The sequence below is a fragment of the Gorilla gorilla genome, chromosome 1 (genome assembly GCF_029281585.2).
Source record: "Gorilla gorilla gorilla isolate KB3781 chromosome 1, NHGRI_mGorGor1-v2.1_pri, whole genome shotgun sequence".
Lineage (NCBI taxonomy): Eukaryota > Metazoa > Chordata > Mammalia > Primates > Hominidae > Gorilla > Gorilla gorilla.
This window is the reverse complement of record NC_073224.2, coordinates 105,767,160-105,788,514: the sequence shown is the minus strand read 5'-3', so window position 1 is coordinate 105,788,514 and position 21,355 is coordinate 105,767,160. Positions and strand designations below refer to the sequence as shown.

The following is a 21,355-nucleotide window of genomic DNA, read 5'->3' as shown; positions in this document are numbered from 1 at the left end:
CCCCGCGCGGCCCTCGCGAGCGCGCCTGCGCGTCGAACCCCACCCCCTTCCCCGCGGGCCTTGGTTCAAACGACCCAGTGGGTCTACAGCAGAAGGGAGGGAGCGAAGGTAGGAGGCAGGGCCTGCCTCACTGGCCACCCTCCCAACCCCAAGAGCCCAGCCCCATGGTCCCCGCCGCCGGCGCGCTGCTGTGGGTCCTGCTGCTGAATCTGGGTCCCCGGGCGGCGGGGGCCCAAGGCCTGACCCAGACTCCGACCGAAATGCAGCGGGTCAGTTTACGCTTTGGGGGCCCCATGACCCGCAGCTACCGGAGCACCGCCCGGACTGGTCTTCCCCGGAAGACAAGGATAATCCTAGAGGACGAGAATGATGCCATGGCCGACGCCGACCGCCTGGCTGGACCAGCGGCTGCCGAGCTCTTGGCCGCCACGGTGTCCACCGGCTTTAGCCAGTCGTCCGCCATTAACGAGGAGGATGGGTCTTCAGAAGAGGGGGTTGTGATTAATGCCGGAAAGGATAGCACCAGCAGAGAGCTTCCCAGTGCGACTCCCAATACAGCGGGGAGTTCCAGCACGAGGTTTATAGCCAATAGTCAGGAGCCTGAAATCAGGCTGACTTCAAGCCTGCCGCGCTCCCCCGGGAGGTCTACTGAGGACCTGCCAGGCTCGGAGGCCACCCTGAGCCAGTGGTCCACACCTGGGTCTACCCCGAGCCGGTGGCCGTCACCCTCACCCACAGCCATGCCATCTCCTGAGGATCTGCGGCTGGTGCTGATGCCCTGGGGCCCGTGGCACTGCCACTGCAAGTCGGGCACCATGAGCCGGAGCCGGTCTGGGAAGCTGCACGGCCTTTCCGGGCGCCTTCGAGTTGGGGCGCTGAGCCAGCTCCGCACGGAGCACAAGCCTTGCACCTATCAACAATGTCCCTGCAACCGACTTCGGGAAGAGTGCCCCCTGGACACAAGTCTCTGTACTGACACCAACTGTGCCTCTCAGAGCACCACCAGTACCAGGACCACCACTACCTCCTTCCCCACCATCCACCTCAGAAGCAGTCCCAGCCTGCCACCCACCAGCCCCTGCCCAGCCCTGGCTTTTTGGAAACGGGTCAGGATTGGCCTGGAGGATATTTGGAATAGCCTCTCTTCAGTGTTCACAGAGATGCAACCAGTAAGTGTTTGGTGATGAGCCAGGGTCTTTGTTGACGGATCTGAAAAGTCCTGGTATCTAAAACCCAGTTGCTAAGCCAGCCAGTGTTGCTTACGTGAACTGTTACTGACTTACCTGGTTATTGATTCATAACATGCATTAGTTATTCACATTGTTAGCCATTGATTCCACCTATTATTTATTGAGCAACTACTGGTTGGTCATTAGGTAAAATGTCTTACTGCTCATTAGGTGATTATTGACCAAATAGTTAATAGTTAAGATTGGAAATATTTTTTTTTCAAGACAAGAGTTTCACTCTTATTGCCGAGGCTGGAGTGCAATGGCGTGATCTTGGCTCACTGCAACCTCTGCCTCCCAGGTTCAAGCAATTCTCCTGCCTCAGCCTCTTGAGTAGCTGGGATTACAGGCACCCACCACCACGCCCGGCTAATTTTTTTTTTTTTTTTTTTTTTTAGAAGAGACAGCATTTTACCATGTTGGCCAGGCTGGTCTAGAACTCCTGACCTCAAGTGATCCACCCACCTCGGCCTCCCAAAGTGCTGGGATTATAGGCATGAGCCACCATGCCTGGCCCTGGAAATTCTTTCTCTTTTTTTTTCACAGACAAGATCTCGCTATCTTGCCCAGGCTGGTCTTAAACTCCTGGGCTCAAACAATTCTCCTGCCTCAGCCTTCCAAAGTGCTGGGATTACAGGCATGAGCTACTGTGCCCCTGACCATAAGACTTTTTTTCGAGACAGGGTCTCTCTCTCATCACTCAGGCTGGAGTGTGGTGGCGCAGTCACAACTCACTGCACCCTCCATCTTCTGGGCTCAAGCAATCCTCCCACCTTAGCCTGCTGAATAGCTGGGACTACAGACGTGCACCACCATGCCTGGCTAACAAGATCTCGCTATGTTGCCCAGGCTGGTCTCCAACTCCTGAGCTCAAGGATCTGCCCACCTTGGCCTTCCAGAATTCTGGGATTACAGACATCAGCCACTGTGCCCGGCCCATAAAGTCTTTTTGATGCACAGATAATTAACAGATATGAAGGATCTTAATCAATTAATAGTTTTGACCTAATACAGCTTAACAGCAACAAGTGCCAAAATTTGAGGTCTTACTATGTGCACTTTACCTGAATCGATCCTCACATCCTATGAGGTATTATTATCCCTGCTTTTCAGATGAAGAAACTGAGGTTTACAAAGCTAGTAAGTGGCAGAGCCACGAGATTTAAACCAGGTTTGACACCAGTGCCCACTCTCTTCACCACTACCATTTGGGAGTACTGTCCTTCCGGGACAAGGAAGGCTAGTCCTCCGCTTTTCCCAGAATTAGCAAAGGTTCTGATTGACTTGATAAGGTAGTCTCAATTGATACGGATGATAGGACTTTGAGGAGGGAAAGGTGATAAAGCTTACACTTGGTCATTTTGCTTGTTTCTGTTTTTCTCCTTGTGTGTCCAATACCATTATTGCATACAAAAATAAGTAAGGGGTGGGCAGTAGGGTTGAGGGAATATGGGTTTGTGGGAGGGGGAGATGAAGCAAGGAAGGGAAAAGAATATAGATGTGGTTGTAATTTCCCTTTTTCTCTATTTTTTTTCCTTACGCAGATAGACAGAAACCAGAGGTAATGGCCACTTCATCCACATGAGGAGATGTCAGTATCTCAACCTCTCTTGCCCTTTCAATCCTAGCACCCACTAGATATTTTTAGTACAGAAAAACAAAACTGGAAAACACATTGTTTGGTCTTGTGTTTCTTTACAGAGGTACCTGAGGGAGGAGAGACATAAATCCCTTCATCCCTAAGACTGAACTATGTAACTAGCAGCCTCTGGCTTGTTTCCTACTCCCTGTCCCTCAGGATAAAATGTTGATATTGCTCATTTTCCTCATTTCCAACATTGTTTTAAAACAAGTACTTCTTTTACAGGCTTGAAAAATCTCAAATAAAGCTAAGAAAAGGGAGTAGGAAGAACAAGGAGTTGAGAGCCCTTGAAAGATGACAGTGGTCTTCTTGCCTTCATGCTTGGCCCTCTCTCCTCAAAAGGGCAATGTTGGTACAAAATTCCATCTCAGCCACTTTTGAGGAGTCATCTTCATTAGCTATATCCATCCTTTAATCCAACACACACCTGCAATGATTACTGTGCAACTATTTTGCTTAATTTTTTATTTGAAAAAATGTATTTAAAAGTCCAACAACTTTTTAATATAAATTACGACTCTCAAACCCATTCCCATCACTTTATTAGTGATGGTAGCATACGTATTAGAGAAGGTAGCTAAAGGCAAGAGAGCACCAAAGGAAAAAGACTGTGTCCAAAGAACAGGTATTAGAATGAGGCCGAAGATCACGGTGACCAGAGATTTCTAGGAGTCTCTAACCTTTCCACCCTATCCTGTTAACCCTTTAGATCTCTAGTATAACACTCAGGCTACTGAGGTATTTTAGAGCAACAAGCTGGGTTACTTTCAGAGCAACCAGCTTGACTGGAACTGAGAGTAAATTGGGAATGTATGACCAATCTTAGACCCTGAAAAATGGCAGAAAATACATGGAAATTTGAAAAAAAAAAAAAAGAATAGAACCTCAGTCACTGTTCTGTAGGGATAAGCAAACTGAATGGGTGGTGGAATTGGCAGAATGGATACCAGTTCCTACATTCCTGACCCCACTACCATAAAACAGGATGTTTCCTGTTGCAAAGCTAATGAGACCCCACCCTTCTTGTCTCAGAGCAGGCAGGAGCTCATCTGTCTTGTTTTGCCTTCCTAATTACCCTGGAAGGGCCAGAACGAAGAACACCTGAGAATACTGAAAGTGCCTAAAGACCCCTGCTCCTACGTTGTTTTCCCATTTAAAGCAGACTCTTCAGCCAGGGGGCAGTGGGACCTGGTCTTCAGACAAAACTCCCTGAGTCTAATGTGTGTCTAGGACTAGGGCACAGAAATAGAGCTTAAAATTTGGGGAAGATAAGGAGTGTATCTACTGCTTCTCTCTCCCCTTTCCCCAATCCTACCATACCCTGTTCATATCTCTACACTGCAGGAACCACTTCTCCAGAGGGCGAGAATGGAGGAGGGGGACCTGTCCATCATAGCAACATGCGAACACAAGCAAAACACTGAATAAAGAATTGTTTGGAGATTATGTGCAGCCCTACTGAGCCTCATTTATATGGGCTCCTAGTTGATCCATGGCTCGGGCTTAAGATGAGTAACATGATGAGGGTAGCGTGCCAAGCAGAAATCACTTCAGAGAAAAATATCTTGACTTTAGAGTTGTGGTTCTCAAATGGAGGCGATTTTGCCCCCTAGGAGAAATTTGGCAATGTATAGAGACATTTTTGGTTGTCATAACTAGAGTGGGCCAGGGATGCTGCTAAATATCCTGTAATGCACAAAATAGGAAACAGGTTTTCCTTACAAAGAACACTTCAGCCCAAAATGTCAAAGGCATCTCGGTTGTGAAACCTTGTTCTAGATAGAGCCTCTCCCTGCTCCCGTGCTGTGAGGATCTTAAGACTCCTAAACTCACAGATGATTGTTTTCAACCTATTTATCTCACCATCCTCAATGATCAGAAGTCCACCTTGAGATGGAGTTACTCCTAGTTCTGCCGCATTTTGGGTTTCTCTCCAGACCCCTCTTCCTCCTCTCACCTGGGCCAGCAGGGAGGTTGGCAGAGGGCAGGAAAGATGCCCCAAAACTTAAATGGAATGTCATCAGGTGAAGAGCTACCTCTTACCTTAACTCTTATTCGGTGGGAAACAAGGTTCCTAATAGGGATAGAGTTAAGGGCGGAGGCAACAGCAGGATGAGGATAATTAAGAGAACCTGAATTAAATTTTTAATATTTTAAAAAAGGAAAGTTGCTGGGAAGCTGGTAAATAGAAACAGAGGATTAGAGGCCTAACTAGAGAAAGAGACACTGGTGTTAGCAGAGAGATATTGAGGGGCTGTAAGCCTAAGGTTTGAAATCTAAAGATAGAGTGGAAAAGGGAGTAGGCACCCCCACCAGCCCCTGCTTGACATCTGCTTTAGTTCATTCCAGGAGGAAGGAGGAGAAGGGCAGGGAGGTAGGGAGCTTCTCAGCAAAGCCAGCTTCAGCTTTGATAATCTCACCCACCTACCCCATTTAAGGAGTTCCAGGTTTAAGAGTTTAAAAACAGGTGGCACCCAGACCATCATTCAGGAGACAGGAACTCATTCCAGGTTCCTAGAGAACTCCTATCTCAGACCTGAGGGTTTCCAGGGCTTCAGCTGAGCTCCTCTGGCTAACCAGTAGTCACTTGATCAGTCCTGCTGCCTTGACCCCATCTCCAGGAGGGGCTATAGCCAGAGGGAGTAGAGGGAGTCCAGCCCCCAAGCCTTGTGAGGCACTGTTAGGCAGATAGGGAAAAGAGGGGTCCTTAGATCACTGGTTCAAGGAGGGATCTGGTAGGGGCAGCATTTCTTCTGGGCTGGAAACAGAATGGGGGTTTCAAGATGGCAGAACCTGAAATAAAAAAAAAGTTTTTCTTAAAGAAGATTAGCCTCAAAGAAAACCAAGGCTTTAGGAAGAAGGCACTACCTAGTGCAGACTTTAAGCTATTTCCACAGTGTGTTCTTTACTTCTGTCTGCACAACACCCTCTTAGTCTTTCTATATCCTACATTCTTTTTTTTTTTTGAGACGGAATCTCACTCTGTTACCCAGGCTGGAGTGCAGTGGCGCAATCTAGACTCACTGCAACCTCCACCTCCCGAGTTCAAGTGATTCTTCGGCCTCAGCCGCCTGAGTAACTGGGATTACAGGCGTGTGCCATCATGCCTGGCTAATTTTTGTACTTTTAGTAGAGACAGGGTTTCACCATGTTGGCCAGGCTGGTCTCAAACTCCTGACCTCAAGTCATCTGCTGACCTCGGCCTCCCAAAGTGCTGGGATTATAGGCGTTAGCCACCATGCCCGGCCTAGATCCTACATTCTTGAATCTTCCCTTCTAATTCCTCCCTATCTCCCATTCTTTTTTTATATTTTGAGATAGAGTCTCGCTCTATCACACAGGCTGGAGTGCAGTGGCGCGATCTCAGCTCACTGTAACCTCCGCCTCCCGGGTTCAAGTGATTCTCATGCCTCAGCCTCCCAGGTAGATGGGACTACAGGAGCACGCCACTGTGCCCGGCTAATTTTTGTATTTTTTGGTAGACAGGGTTTTGCCTCTTTGGCCAGGCTGGTCTTGAACTCCTGGCCTCAAGTGATCCACCCATCTCGGCCTCCTAAAGTGCTGGGATTACAGGCATAAGCCACCATGCCCGGCCACACCTCCCTTTCTTGCATAAGATCAGGGTTCTGAGTCAGGGTATCAGGTTGTGCTGTTATGGGGGCTGAGGTGTTGGATGGGTTTCTCTAATCACTCACCATTCCATTATTGGAGCTATAAGCCCCTAGAATGGCTCCATGGCCTATCTCGGTTTCCCTTGGATCTCATCTGCTCCTGAACTGCACCTGTCTGTAAAAAAATAGATGTGAGACACCTTCGTAAGTCTTCATATCCTACAGTAAGAACTCTACTTTGTGCCCTCCAGGGAAGAGGCTGACGCCATCTCCTTGACAATAGCAGCCATCTGCTAACCACCATTCCTCCTAGGGGAGTCTCAATGCCTCTTTTCACACTGGCCTTCGTGAGGATGAGGTAAAATGGGTCTTTTACTAATAATATTCCCTCACAATGGATTCTCCCCTATATATCTGAGTTTCAGGATCTGAGAAAAGACTATCTCTAGCCCCATTTCCCTTATTTTGGGAACAGAAGTGCATCTTAGACATTATTTAGGATGAAGGTGCTCAGCTTTTTTCCTGTCCCAACACTCCTAAATATATGATTTACTGTGGCACTGAGATAGCAGTTCTTAATTAGGAGAAGGGAGAGTTATAAGTTTTTGGAAAAAGCCCTCCAACTATTAAGATATATACCCCCTATCCCAATGAAGAACAATCTGCTAAGTTGTAAAGATGAGAGAACCTAGGCCCAGACACCTAAAATGCCAGGTCTCGGGTTTCCACAACTGGTGACCAGGACTAGAATCCCAGGTTTTTACTTCCCCATTGAGTATTTTCATATGTCCCTAGCTTGAACTTTCAAAAAGAGGGAACGGTTATAGACCTCACCCCCGTATCAACCTCTCCCCATTTCCTTGTTACCATGGCAAGTCCATCTCCGGCCCCCATCTCCCCTGAGCCAATGTGAGTCAGGTGGACAAAATTCATTGGTTCCCCAATCATGGTCCGGTCAATCCGTCTTCTCTTCTTCTTCTGCTTGAAGAAGATAAGGAGTCATGTCTTAAGGCCCCTCCTCCAGTCAGCACGGAGGAAGGGAAAAGAGTCTTCAAAACCACTGAAAAGCTAAGGGCCTGGTGGGAAGAGGGGATGTGGCATTTTAACAGGGAAATCACTAGGGCATGAAAGGCAAAAGCTGGAACAGCAAAAGCACACAGAAGACATGAACCAGAGTAGTGAGGGCAGTGGCCTGCAGAGTGAACACTGGACAAAGAAAGGACATGTCAAAGTCACCTCTGACTGATGACGAAATAATGGGGAAAACTGACAGGTATGCAGCTCCACCTACAAACCCCACCCAGCTCAGAATGGACAGGAACAGGAGGTAATAGCTAGGACTATTCACTTCTTCCATCACCCAGTCCCCTTTATTCCACATATACAGCTGCCTGACCATAGAAGCTCCTGACACAGAGGGAGGCAAGAAGTGTGCTTTTTTAGATGGCAGATCCTAGATGGTGTGGCTACCTCACAGCACACGGTAACTGCCTGCTCTTTGGGTTAGGATGGGGGGTGGGGAGACTCACCGGCTGGGGTTTCTCTACCACACAGCAGCCCAGTTTGTGCCAAAATTCACTCATGTTCCCTGATGGTTCCAGCTTCACTCCTCTGTCTGAGGCCCCAAAGGGCTCTTTCCCTGGTGTTTGGACAACCCACTCCTCACTCTCCCCAGATACACCACCACCCTGGGTTCACTCAGCTGGATGGGTCCAGACAAAGTGGAATCCCTGGAACCTTTAACTGAGCAGTGAAGGTCAGTGTCTCAGAGCCTGAGAGATGAACAGGACCAGAGAGAGAGGTGGGCAGGCAGGCACAAGGTTATGTCTTCCTCAGACTCGGAACCCTGGATTAGAAGAAAGTAAAAAGAAAGATCAGTGAGAAATCTCCCCCTCCCCCAATCCTTGAGAAACCTCCTGATGAGCCTATATCTTCCCAGTCCTCCCTGAGAGGCCCTAGACCTGTACACCAACACTCATTCCCAAACACTATGAACCTCAGTTTGACTCTAAAAAAAAGGAACAGAACCAAAAGGACACCAAGGGGTTAAGGAGCAGTGGCTGGTGGTACCAAGGGAGAGGAAGGGGGCTAGAAGCACTTAGAGTTAAGAGGATGGGCGAGGACCAAAGGATAGTGGCAGAAATTAGCAAAGTTTGGGGTGATACAAGCTCCAGCTCCCTTCTCTCTGAGTTTAGGGCAGAAGGGGAGGGGCATTTAAGTGACTCTGAAGAGGAAATAGTGGTTTTTTGTTCTGACAAACAAGGTCTCCACCCTGTCCCTGCCTTTTTTCTTACCTTGCCCTGAACGCCTAGAGTTTCTTTAAGAACAGGAGAGCCCTGGACCACTGAGGTCCTAGGAGACTAACTGGCAGGTTGGCCCTCAGGAAAGACTTTCTACAGTAAGGAATTTCTTCCCTCTCTGTTTGCTGCCCTATTCCTCCTGATTTCCCTCCAGTGAAATCCAATCCCTCCCAGAAGCCAGTCAGCAGTTCCTTTATTACCTGACCTTGAGATCCTTCCTGAAGGCTCTGTACATTCTGTTTATCTGTGTCCTGTATCACTGCACTCCTGTGTGTACACCTCTGTTTGCACATGCATGGCATGGCCATATCTCCACGTGTGTCCAGTACAGATCATCTGTGTACAGGTTGTGGGTACATGTGCCAGGTATCTTCTGTCCCATGAGGAATATTTTCCCCACCGTCCACATGTCCTATCTGCCACTCTGCTCTGCCTCACACCCTATAGGGCCCAGGCTCCCCTCCAGCTGTGACCTGTTCTCCCCTCCCTCCTCACCAATTCTATCCTCAAGCTTCATCAGTGAACCAGACATAAGGAACTTTCCAATAGTACTAGTGTCCAAGGAAGAACTTCCTCCCTTCTCACTACTGCCAGCCAGGGTAGGACACATCTGGGTTCTTCTTAGACTCACTTGCATTTCCCCAGTCCTGTAGTACAGACAACCTCAAAGATTCCAAAAAGGGCAGTTTCATAAATATGACACTTTAACATGAACAGGAATCTCCCTTTCTTGCAGGCGGGGAACCCTGATGCTTTGGCACCCTAGACTGATTTAAAAACAAGAGATAGGCCGGGCGTGGTGGCTCACACCTGTAATCCCAGCACTTTGGGAGGCCAAGGTGGGTGGATCACCTGAGGTCAGGAGTTCCAGACCAGCCTGGCCAACATGGTGAAACCCCATCTCTGCTAAAAATACAAAAGATTAGCTGGGCGTGGTGGCGGATGCCTGTAATCCCAGCTACTTGGGAGGCTGAGGCAGGAGAATCGCTTGAACCGGAGATTGCAGTGAGCCGAGATCACCATTGCACTCCAGCCTGGGCAACAAGAGCGAAACTCCGCCTCAAAAAAAACGCACACAAAAAAATGAGATAGCAGGGTGTGGTAGCATGTGCCTGTCATCCCAGCTACTGGGGAGGCTGAGGCAGGAGGATCACTTGAGCCCAAGAGTTGGGGCTACAGTGAGCCATGTTTGCACCCCTGCACTCCAGCCTGGGTGACAGGACAAGACCCTGTCTCAAATACAAAACACACACACACACACACACACACACACACACACACACACACACACACACACGGAGAGGTTTTTTTTTTTTTAACAGCCTGGAGATGAGATCACACAAACACTCAAATGTAGCTTCTAGGGGAGGGGAGAACCCAGGAGGCTGGGCTTTCTCTTACTTCTCTTCTCACCACTGGAAGGGAGGAGTAACCAGAAGGAGCGGAAGCTAAAACACGCTGTCCAGAGAGGGGAGCTGTGGTCAGTGGGACGTCAATGAGTCAGTCATAGGGTTTGTCCTGATGGTGGTGGTGGCAGGTGGTAAGGGTTGGGGAAAAATGAAGAATTAGAGGAAACCCCCAACACCAGCAGGCAGGCTGTACTGTGACTGGACTCTCCCTCAACATCCCCCACTCGGCTCAAAGCTGAGGGACAGAGGTGGATAGTGCTGGGAAGGAAGAGAAGAGAGGGGGAGGAGAATGAGAGAGGGAAAGGGGCAGTGGAGAGAACAAGGCCATTTCTGTTTCTTTTCCAGGGACCTGACCAGAGCTGGGTGGAGGGAAAGCGTGTGTGTGGGACTTGGCATGAAATGACCAATGATGACGAGAAGTGACCAGGAAATTCCATTCCCTAGGACATTAGGGTCTCTGAAACTTGAGGGTGGGGTCAGAGTGTGAAGAAGACAGGTCAGGGTGAATGTGATGGTAGCGCAGGGCAGTGGGGGATGGGAACAAAGCCAGAAAAGGAAGTAAGAGCCACTGGCGGCCACTCTTCTTTACAGCAGCCAGAAGAGAGTGGGTTGAGGAAAAATGAAGTCCTGAGCTGGTCAGCCCAGGCGGAAGAGCCACCCGAATCCAACCCCACAGTGAATAGGGAAGGGGCTGAGAAAACAACAGGAGGGATGAGGATTAGACCTCATAAGGCCACGTCCTGAGAGCCAAGTGGTGCTCAGAACTCTGAGTTCCAAATGGCAAGAGTGAAATATGGAACCGGGAAAGCCACCCCCCGCCCCCACCAAGATCACACTAGGACTTGAGGGTCTCAGAGCTGTTGAGAGGTGAGCAGAAGGGATGGGAAAGAGGTGCCAGGGAGGAAGGATGTACAGGCTAGTTCTCTGGTCCTGTTCGGGCCCCAAACCGGTTCTCCCGGTCCCACCGCCTCTGGCCCTAAGGCCTCCAACCCGCGGCCTGACAAGCCCTCACATGAAGCAGCTGGAGAGAAAGAAAGAATCGAGAGAATGGCATGGGCAATTCTGGCTAGAAGCCCGGGGCAGCAGCTGGTCCCTGTGTGGAGACTCCGAGACATGGAGGGCTGCTGAGGGACTCTGGAGAAGCGGAGTGGACTCCATATTTCAGCCAAGTGACAGGCCCAACACCAACCTTCCCCTTCCCCAGGAAAGGTCTTCTGGGGGCTTAAGAGGAAAGAGGGCTAGGCCCTAAGCCTCCCCTCCCCAAATATATTCAATCACACAGATTCCATATCTGTCTCCCCCCCACTACACAATTCTACCTAGAAGTTCTCTGCTGTTCCCAACCCTTAACCGGATTGAGACCTCTCTGGGAATCTTTCGGACCCTCTCCCTCCCACCTCCCCCAACATTCCAGTTCCTTCTTTTCCTTCTACTCTTCAGCGGCCTCAGCCTGCGCACCCCAGGAGCGTGGATGACGACGGCCACCCCGGGCGCGCACCCCCTTCCCACCACCCCAGCATCTCTGCAGCCCAGGACACCCGCCTCCCCCACACCCCGCATCCGGTGTGTCTCCGCCTGGCCCGGCCGGCGCGGCAGGCGGGCCAGGGGACCAACTGCACGGCCTCACCTGCTCTTCTCCACCATCCAGACGTTCAGCTACAGCTGGTGGGGGTGAGGGACTCTGCTCCGTGGCCGCCAGTGTGGGCTTCCCGGGCTAGCTCTGCGGCGAGGTGGGGGAGCCGAGTACGACCCGGCAGAGGTGGGGCCGGCTGAGGGCGGAAGCGGCGGCGACGCGATTACGAAACCCGTCCGGCTCGGAGCCGGGCGCACTGCTACCCTCTGGACTGCGGAGGCACTGCACTGCGCGGGACGTGGGAGGGTACCTCTGCAGCCCCTCAAGGCCGCCGCCCCTGCGGGAAGAACTGGAGAATGCGGACACCTAGATGAGGGCCTGGCACCCAAGCTGGGGCCCCCGGAATCTCACGTTCCCTTTACTCGCCAGGCATTTCGGGGCAAAACGAAGCGGAGCCCCCCAAACCCCCAGACCTAACCAAGTTCAGAGATTCGCAGAAGCACGCCCCCCACCCCAAATTTCTTGTGCTCTACCCAAAATGGAATAGGACTAGGTTTATTTACCCATTGTGAGGGTAGAGAGGCGAGTCTGGAGGAGCAGGCATTGGGAGAAGGGGTGGAAAAATACTCTGATTCTTAAAAATACTTTGTAACCTAAAGTCCTTAAATTGTGGAATAAAGGAACACTCCTCCTTTCCATTGTAGTCTAGAGTTAAGATTTCAAATCCATAAATTAGAGGACCTAAAATTAGAGGGCAATTAACTGCTCATTCATTGGGCCCCCAGTCAGCACGGGGGTGCTGGAAGAGATCGGGAATAATAGCGCAGACCAATGAGCCTAGGGAGATGCTTTCATCGTCTCTCCTTCCCTCAAGTGTTCTGGAACCTATCACTTGAATTAGCCGAGTCAGGCAGGAGGGGGCGGGGAATCCTTCCGCCCTTCTTAGGAGGGGCTGCATTGCAGGGGGAGAGTGAACTGACAGACTCAGTCACTGAAGAGGGAAAAGGAGTGAGAAGACAAAGCCGTCAAAGCCCCAACAGCTTTGTATTTCTCCAGCCCAGCGCAGACCCCGGAGCTCCCGAGGCACTCCCTCCATCTTTGGAACACGCCAGTAATTGATTGATAACAGGTAAACCAAACTGAGGGAGGGGGGCAGGGGGCTGCAAAGATAGAAGAGCGGCTGCTTATGGTTAGATTGAAAGACCCCACATAAGGTGGGGGACAGCTGAAGAGGAGAGAAGGGGGCGCTATGAACAATGGGTAGTTATTTCTTCACAGCATCCATGCCTTGTTACCTTATACAGACCATTAATTTCTAACAATTTACTTGTAGTTATTTCTCAGCACCTACCTCCTTATTTCAAGTATCCTTTTCTGTAATTTATTGTCCTGTGTATTTAATATCTTCAGTCTACTTATTTTCCTTTTCAAATCATAATTTGTTTTACCAGCTGTTTGATTAATTTTTAGTCCTACTGTATCTCTCTGTCCTCTACTTCCCTATACTTGCAATTTTTTTCTGTAGTGTTCTATGTTTCTCTGTAGGAGGGAGTTTGGGAGGGGGTTATATGGGATAATGTTGGGTGTAATCCTGACCTTTCTTTGGATAATCTCTTTCATTCCACCTCGAATCTTTGCTCCAAAGAAAGAGGCAGCCTAGGGTAGGAAAGGTGGGGGCCTCTGTGTTGGAGAACTGCCTGATTCCATAGTGAAATCAGTATAGCCCACAGGAGCTAGGTATGGGGACAGATTCTGGAAAAGAATGATTTGCAGCTCAGTGGAATTGGTGGAGGAATGCTAATAGGAAATTCCAAGCTCTGACTGAGGCACACATTATGAGATGTCAGAGAGGTTCTGCTCCCCTCTACCACCACCACCACCTTGTCCTTCCCCCTTCCCCATGGTGGCAGCATGACACAGCAAGGCCCTGTTGAGTAGGCCTTGGATGCCCACAAAGGGTCTGGACAAAGGATATTTGGGCGTGTCTGTGTGGCTCCGAGAGAGTGTATCTTTCTAATCTATACATTTGCTAATCATGTATCTCTAAGAACAGAGTGATAATTAGATATTGCCTTTGCCTAAAATACCTGGATAATTTAAAGTGAAGGATAGTGGGAAGCATTTATTGAATATATATTGTGGTACAAGGCACTGTCAAAACCCTTTAAGTAAATGATACCGTTTAAGATAATGATAGATGTAAAGATAGATGAAGTAGAGGTGGAGAGCATTTGTGGAGGGGAAGGGGAAGCTAGCCAAAAAAGGATCTTTTGCAAAATTTGGAGTATTTGATAATTAAATCCATACTATATTAAATCAAAAATGTCATTACTACTTACATTAGTGAATAGCATTTTAACTTCAATTTTCTGTGTAGTATTACTTTATGTTCTTGACTTGATTTTAATGCCACGTATGTTTGCATGCATGTCTTTCTTGAATGTATTTGGTACCCTGTGTACATGTCTCTGGGTCAATGACATAGAGATTTTAGGCCTTTTGAGTTAATATTTCATAAAATTTGCTTTAGCTTTTTAAATTGCAAGATAGCTTTACCAAACACTCAGGGACTGTTTGAGCAGTTTTTTATACATACTCTGATTGTAGGAAAAGGAGTCAGTTTGTCGAAGAGCTTTTTTTTTTTTCTCAGATTCTAGCTTGCTCTACTGCCCTTTGCTTTTCCCCATTCAGATCACAATTACAGGAACAATCACCTAACCCACGGAAAATCTATTTTTCAGCAACTAAGAATTCTTTTAAGTTTTGGGAATACTGGTATAGGGTTATATAAAGCTGTTGGCAACTATCCATGTACAACACAAAAAGGGATCAGATTGGGAATTATGAGACCTGGATTCTATACAAACTGGCTGGAAGTCTTCCCAAGTCATTAATTTCTAAGATGTCTTCTAGTTTTAAAATTCTATGATTTTTCCCCCAATGATTCTATTTTTTTTTTTTTAAGATGGAGTCTCGCTCTGTTGCCCAGGCTGGAGTGCAGTGGTGCAATCTTGGCTCACTGCAACCTCCGCCTACCCAGTTCAAGCGATTCTCCTGCCTCAGCCTCCCGAGTAGCTGGGATTATAGGCGCCTGCCACCACACCTGGCTAATTTTTGTATTTTTAGTAAAGACGAGGTTTCACTATCTTGGCCAGGCTGGTCTCGAATTCCTGACCTTGTGATCCACCTGCCTCGGCCTCCCAAAGTGCTGAGATTACAGGCGTGTGCCACCGCGCCTGGCCCCATGATTCTATTTTTTAAAGAGCCTATAATGTGCCCTGCATTATACTAAGCTCATTCTGGAGAAGACTTGTCAGGGAGGATAGAGAAAAGAACCCAGCTAGCTGTGAAAATAACTGGTAACAGTAAGAATCCCTGTAGCCACAAGTCCATAACAGTATTGACTCCTAGGGTATGCTTCTTAGAATCTCTATAGTCCCAGATTTAAGCAATGGGTGGTTGGTTAATGGATACAACCATTTTTTGTAGCTCTCTTTCTGCACACGTCTCTGCAAAGTATATGGAGATTATCAGAGTTGGGTATCATAGGATGATGACCTCACCTTTCCAACATGCTCCCCGACCCTGCTGCAATCCCGGCATCACCCTCCTTCTAAGCAGCTTCTCTGCTGAGTAATGCTCAGTTCCCAGGGTTTATTTTGGAACTTAAACTAAGAAGAAAAAGAACAACTCAGAATTCACTTTCAACATTAAAAACATCCTAGCCTACCACTCACCATTCCTGAAGCCCCCACACTCTCACACATCACTGTGTTCTAGATTAACACTTTCTTTTTCTGCCTTAGTACAGTCATTTCACATTATACTGGAGTATTTTGGAACCTATTTAAGGCCATTATTTAGGAGTCTCTGGCCTGGTGAGACCCAATAGGGTGTGTTGGAGAAAGGCCTTTTGAAACTTGGGGTTCTGTTTTTGGAGGTGATAGAATGTTCTTTCTGCTCCTTTGGGAACATTTCAACTAATGCTTCTTTTTTTAATTTTTATTTATTTATTATTATTATTATTGAGATGGAGTCTTGCTCTTTCGCCCAGGCTGGAGTGCAATGGCGCTATCTCAGCTCACCGCAAGCTCCGCCTCCCAGGTTCGCGCCATTCTCCTGCCTCAGCCTCCCAAGTAGCTGGGACTACAGGCGCCCACCACCGCACCCGGCTTAATTTTTGTATTTTTAGTAGAGACGGGGTTTCACCGTGTTAGCCAGGATGGTCTTGATCTCCTGACCTCGTGATCCACCCGCCTCGGCCTCCCAAAGTGCTGGGATTACAGGCGTAAGCCACCACGCCCGACCACAACTAATGCTTCTTGACCCTTGGCTAGTAAGTAGCAGGGTGGAGGCTGTAGGCAGCTCTAATAGTCCTATAATATCAGGCAGGGCTTGGGTAGAATGAGTAGAGAAAGTGATAGATCCATTAACGCATGGAAGAGTATCTGATTCTGTTAAAAGACCTTCTTCCAATCTGAACTTTACTTTAAATCCAAATGGATTTCCAATCCATTTGCTCTCATTATCATCAGTATACTCGAGCACTGGGATCAGAGAAAAGAGACCCCTGTTACAGCACAGGAAAGTTATTTATTTATTTATTTATTTATTTATTTATTTATTATTACTTTTTTTGAGATGGAGTTTCGCTCTTGTTGCCCAGGCTGGAGTGCAATGGCGAGATCTCGGCTCACTGCAACCTCCACCTCCCAGGTTCAAGCAATTTTCCTGCCTCAGCCTCCCAAATAACTGGGATTACAGGCATGCGCCACCATGCCTGGCTAATTTTGTATTTTTAATAGAGACAGGATTTCACCACGTTGGTTGGGCTGGTCTTGAACTCCTCACCTCGTGATCTGCCTGCCTCAGCCTCCCAAAGTGCTGGGATTATAGGCGTAAGCCACTGCACCTGGCCAGGAAAGTTCTTTTAGCACCTGGGTTTTGTTCTGAAGGAGAGGTAGGCTAGAGAGAAATGGATTGTTAAGGCTTACCTGTGGGCTAATATATGGGAATGGCAAGGTATTAATTAAATAGTGAGGGAAAGTTAATCAGCAGCCTTGAATGGCTTTGTGTACAAAGCCCACCACTTGTGTACAGAGAAAGTAGATTGGTTTTTACCCTTGGGGAAACTCCTAGGTATGGGGACAGATTCTGGAAAAGAATGCTTATTTGCAACTCAGTGGAACTGGTGAGGGAATGCTAATAGGAAAATCCAAGCTCTGACTGAGGCACGCGTGGTGAGATGCCAGAGAGCTTCCGCTCCCCTCTACCACCACCTTGTCCTCCCCCTTTCCCCATGGTGGCAGCATGACACAGCAAGGCCCTGTTGAGTAGGCCTTGGATGCCCACAAAGGGTCTGGACAAAGGATATTTGGGCGTGTCTGTGTGGCTCTGAGAGAGTGTATCTTTCTAATCTACATATTTGCTAATCATGTATCTCTAAGAACAGAGTGATAATTAGATATTGCCTTTGCCTAAAATACCTGGATAATTTAAAATGAAGGATAGTGGGAAGCATTTATTGAATATATATTGTGGTACAAGGCACTGTTGAAACCCTTTAAGTAAATGATACCGTTTTAAGATAATGATAGATGTAAAGATAGATGAAGTAGGGGTGGAGAGCATTTGTGGAGGGGAAGGGGAAGCTAGCCAAAAAAGGGGTCTTTTGCAAAATTTGGAGTATTTGATAATTAAATCCATACTATATTAAATCAAAAATTTCATTACTATTAACATTAGTGAATAGCACTTTAACTTCAATTTTCTGTGTAGTCTTATTTTATGTTCTTGACTTGATTTTAATGCCACATATGCTTGCATGCATGTGTTTCTTGAATGTATTTGGTACCCTGTGTACATGTCTCTGGGTCAATGACATAGAGGTTTTAGGCCTTCTGAGTTAATATTTCATAAAATTTGCTTTAGCTTTTTAAATTGCAAGATAGCTCTGCCAAACCCTCAGGGACTATTTGAGCAGTTTTTTATTCATACTCTGGTTGTAAGAAAAGGGGTCAATTTGTCAAAGAGCTTTTTCTTTTTCTCAGATTCTAGCTTGCTCTCTACTGCCCTTTGCTTTTCCCCATTCAGAAGGCAATAAGGCCATCCCTATACATAAAATACATTAACAGTGATCTGTAATCCCAAACTGATGGAGTTAGGTAAAACTCTACAGGGTGTTGGGGGAGATGCTGGAGGAAATAGAGTAGATGAAGCCGAGTAAAAGTTTAAGGAAGTCATCTGGAAGAGGTGAGTTTATAGTAGGATTTAGAAGGCAAGAAGGAAAATAGAAAGCAGAAAAGTCACGGAAGGCCTTTTCACACATACCATGAGCTATTGAACCAAAGTCAGGAGAAAGTCAAGTATTTTTAAGTATAATAGGAGTTTGGGCTAGGGGAACGGGGGTTCCTCTATAGACTTGGAGTTTTTTGTTTGTTTTGTTTTGTCTTTTTGTTTTTTGAGACAGGGTCTCACTCTATTCCCCAGGCTGGAGTGCAGTGGCACAATCTCAGCCCACTGGAACCTCTGCTTCCTAGGCTCAAGTGATTCTCCCACTCAGCCTCCCAAGTAGCTGGGACTACAGGCGTGCACCACCAGGCCCAGCTAATTTTTTGTATTTTTTGTAGATGGAGTTTTGCCATGTTGCCCAGGCAGGTCTGGAACTCCTAGTCTCAAGCCATCCGCCTGCCTTAGCCTCCCAAAGTGCTGGGAATACAGGTGTGAGCCACTGAGCTCTTGAATGGAGTCCTGAAATGTGGAAAGTCTTTTTTTTTAGACAGAATCTTGCTCTGTTGCCCAGGTTGGAAGGCTCACTGCAACCTCACCCTGCTGGATTCCAGCAATTCTCGTGCCTCAGCCTCCCTAGTAGCTGGGACCACAGGCACAAACCACCATGCCTGGCTAATTTTTTGTATTTTTAGTAGAGGCAGGGTTTCCCCATGTTGGACAGGCTGGTCTCAAACTCCTGGCCTCAAGTGATCCGCCCACTCTGCCTCCCAAACTTCTGAGATCACAGGCATGAGCCACCACACCCGGCTGAAACGTGGAAAGTATTTTAAGGTGGAGAATGGAGAGAGTTAAGCAAGACAGGAATGAGCATAACTGTAACAGAGGATATACCACTGCTGGGAAGAATGGGCTAGATTTTGGAAGGCCTTGAAAATCAGACCCAAGATCAATTTGATGCAATAGATGGTAAATAAGTCATTCCAAGATGGGAAGTTGTTTAGAAAATAGTAGAAATTCGGCCAGGCGCGGTGGCTCACACCTGTAATCCCAGCACTTTGGGAGGCCGAAGCAGGCAGATCACGAGGTCAGGAGATCAAGACCATCCTGGCTAACATGGTGAAACCCCGTCTCTACTAAAAAATACAAAAAATTAGCCAGGCGTGGTGGTGGGCACCTGTAGTCCCAGATACTCGGGAGGCTGAGGCAGGAGAATGGTGTGAGCCCAGGAGGTGGAGCTTGCAGTGAGCCAAGATCATGCCACTGCACTCCAGCCTGGGCGACAGAGCAAGACTCCGTCTCATTGAGACAGAAAAAAAAAAAAGTAGAAATTCATAATAAAGGGTTTCTGAAGCTTGTCCAAGGGAACTTGGATTCTCTCCAGAGGCAATTGGGGATGGTGAGTTTCTTTTTTTTCTTCCCCAAATTCCTTTTTACTGGTGGGATTGGAGGATATACAATTTTCTTTCTTTAATAGAAAAAAAAAAAAAGAAATTCCTTTTTACCGGTATGTGGAGTATCTAAGCAAGGAAAGGCCATGGGCCACAAAGAAGTTGCTATAGCATGAAGACTGACAAGTGGTTTCTTTCTAGGAAGCTATGAGGGACCCTGTGAGTAGCCAGTACAGTTCCTTTCTTTTCTGGAGGATGCCCATTCCAGAACTGGATCTGTCGGAGCTGGAAGGCCTGGGTCTGTCAGATACAGCCACCTACAAGGTCAAAGACAGCAGCGTTGGCAAAATGATCGGGCAAGCAACTGCAGCAGACCAGGAGAAAAACCCTGAAGGTGATGGCCTCCTAGAGTACAGCACCTTCAACTTCTGGAGAGCTCCCATTGCCAGCATCCACTCCTTCGAACTGGACTTGCTCTAAGGCCAAGACTTCTCTCTCCCATCACCTTGCCCTCATTGTCTTCCCTCTCAAGCCCCTTCCTTTCCACTCCTTTCCCATTTTAATCTTGTTCTCTCCCTACTGTGTTGGTGGTGCTGATGAATCTGCCAGAGTTGAGTTCTATGTATTTATTTATCTATCTATCTACTCCATTTCTCTCAAAAGCCCTCAAGTCACAAAGTAAATGGTTCAAGCAATGAAGTACTGGGTCACAGGGATTCCTCCTTTTCCCCCCAAATATTAACTCCAGAAACTAGGCCTGACTGGGGACACCTGAGAGTAGTATAGTAGTGCAAAATGGAAGACTGATTTTTGACTCTATTTTAATCAGCTTCAGAGATTCCTTAAACCTTCCTAATTTCCTGCTCCAGGGCAGTAAACACAAATATTTCTTCAAGGGGTGATGAAAACCTCGGAAGTTTTAATTTGAGGTTATCTGCTACGAAACAGTATTTCTAAAAGGCTAAAGTGATAAGTCTCTTGCTTTTTTTTGATCCTGCTCTTTCTTATATTCTTTTTTTTCCTCAAAGAAATCAGGAGGGTAGTTAGAGGTATAAAACAGGAGGAAATATTATGGAAAATGAAAATAGGGAAAATAATTGAATCATTTTAGAAGTAGCTAATTTCTTTTCTCAAAGGAGTGTCCCTTCTTCAAACCTACTCACTTTACAACTTTGCTCCTAACTGTGAGTTGAAAACTCTAGCTAAAGAAAGTTATCAAATCTTAACATGCATTCCTACTATTATGATAGTTTTTAAGGTTTCAATTCAATCTTCTGAACGGCATAAGTCCTATTTTAGCCTTACCTCCTGCATTTGCAATATGTAATACTGATCAGTGGGCACAGTTCTTCAGCTACATTGAGACCCTGAAATGAACAATTATATTCTGACTCGACATCTTGTCCCCAATCCTTCCAAAAATATTGATGGTGATTTGTGCTACCATTTACTTGTTTATTTAATAAAGACATTCAATCCCAGGACTGGAGTCTAGTTTTCTCTCTTCACAAGAAAAGCCATAGAAATCTGAGAAATTGGCCTTGCTTTCACACTTAGCTTATACATCTTTTTTTTTCTTTTTTATTTTTGAGACAGGGTCCCACTCTGTCACCCAGGCTGGAGTGCAGTGGCGGGGATCACCGCTCACTGCAACCTCCACCCACCAGGGTCAAGGGATCCTCCCACCTCAGGCTCCCAGGTAGCTGGGATTACAGGCGCCTGCCACCAGGCCTGGTTAATTTTTGTATTTTTCATAGAGACGGGGTTTCACCATGTTGGCCAGGCTGGTTTCTAACTCCTGACCTCAGGTGATCTGCCCGCCTTAGCCTCTCAAAGTGCTGAGATTACAGGCGTGAGCCACTGAGCCCAGCCTCATTTTATCTTTCTATAATAATATTCAACTTAGAGGAAGAATGATTTGAATGGCATTTAGACATTAGATGGTGAACTTCGCATTGAACAGATAATGAAA

At 47.3% G+C, this 21,355-nt stretch overlaps 3 protein-coding genes across 5 annotated transcripts; 2 read left to right on the top strand and 1 right to left on the bottom strand.

Annotated features, from left to right (window-relative positions):
- The first annotated feature begins 23 nt into the window (after positions 1–23).
- Positions 24–4,317, top strand: C1H1orf56 (chromosome 1 C1orf56 homolog). The gene is made up of 3 exons (XM_019022035.4): positions 24–1,169; positions 2,774–2,820; positions 4,216–4,317. The coding sequence occupies exons 1-2, from the start codon at positions 165–167 to the stop codon at positions 2,792–2,794; spliced, it is 1,026 nt and encodes a 341-aa protein (XP_018877580.4). The 5' UTR covers positions 24–164; the 3' UTR covers positions 2,795–2,820; positions 4,216–4,317.
- Positions 3,322–11,956, bottom strand: CDC42SE1 (CDC42 small effector 1). 2 transcript variants are annotated; one of them, XM_055358930.2, is made up of 6 exons: positions 11,819–11,942; positions 8,983–9,118; positions 8,012–8,328; positions 7,350–7,460; positions 6,567–6,657; positions 3,322–5,664 (listed from the first exon to the last, which is right to left on the bottom strand). In XM_055358930.2, exons 3-5 carry the CDS (start codon positions 8,063–8,065, stop codon positions 6,583–6,585), a joined length of 240 nt encoding a protein of 79 aa, XP_055214905.1. In that variant the 5' UTR covers positions 8,066–8,328; positions 8,983–9,118; positions 11,819–11,942; the 3' UTR covers positions 3,322–5,664; positions 6,567–6,582. The 2 variants fall into 2 exon arrangements, with proteins under 2 accessions (XP_055214905.1, XP_004026662.1); XM_004026613.5 differs by lacking the exon at positions 8,983–9,118 and having other exon boundaries at positions 11,819–11,956.
- On the top strand, positions 10,368–20,864 carry MLLT11 (MLLT11 transcription factor 7 cofactor). 2 transcript variants are annotated; one of them, XR_008670568.2, is made up of 3 exons: positions 10,368–11,058; positions 11,632–12,893; positions 19,585–20,864. XR_008670568.2 is itself a non-coding variant. In XM_004026615.4 (2 exons), exon 2 carries the CDS (start codon positions 19,591–19,593, stop codon positions 19,861–19,863), a length of 273 nt encoding a protein of 90 aa, XP_004026664.1. In that variant the 5' UTR covers positions 12,282–12,893; positions 19,585–19,590; the 3' UTR covers positions 19,864–20,864. The 2 variants fall into 2 exon arrangements, 1 of the variants encoding a protein (XP_004026664.1); XM_004026615.4 differs by lacking the exon at positions 10,368–11,058 and having other exon boundaries at positions 12,282–12,893.
- The last annotated feature ends 491 nt before the right edge of the window (positions 20,865–21,355 follow it).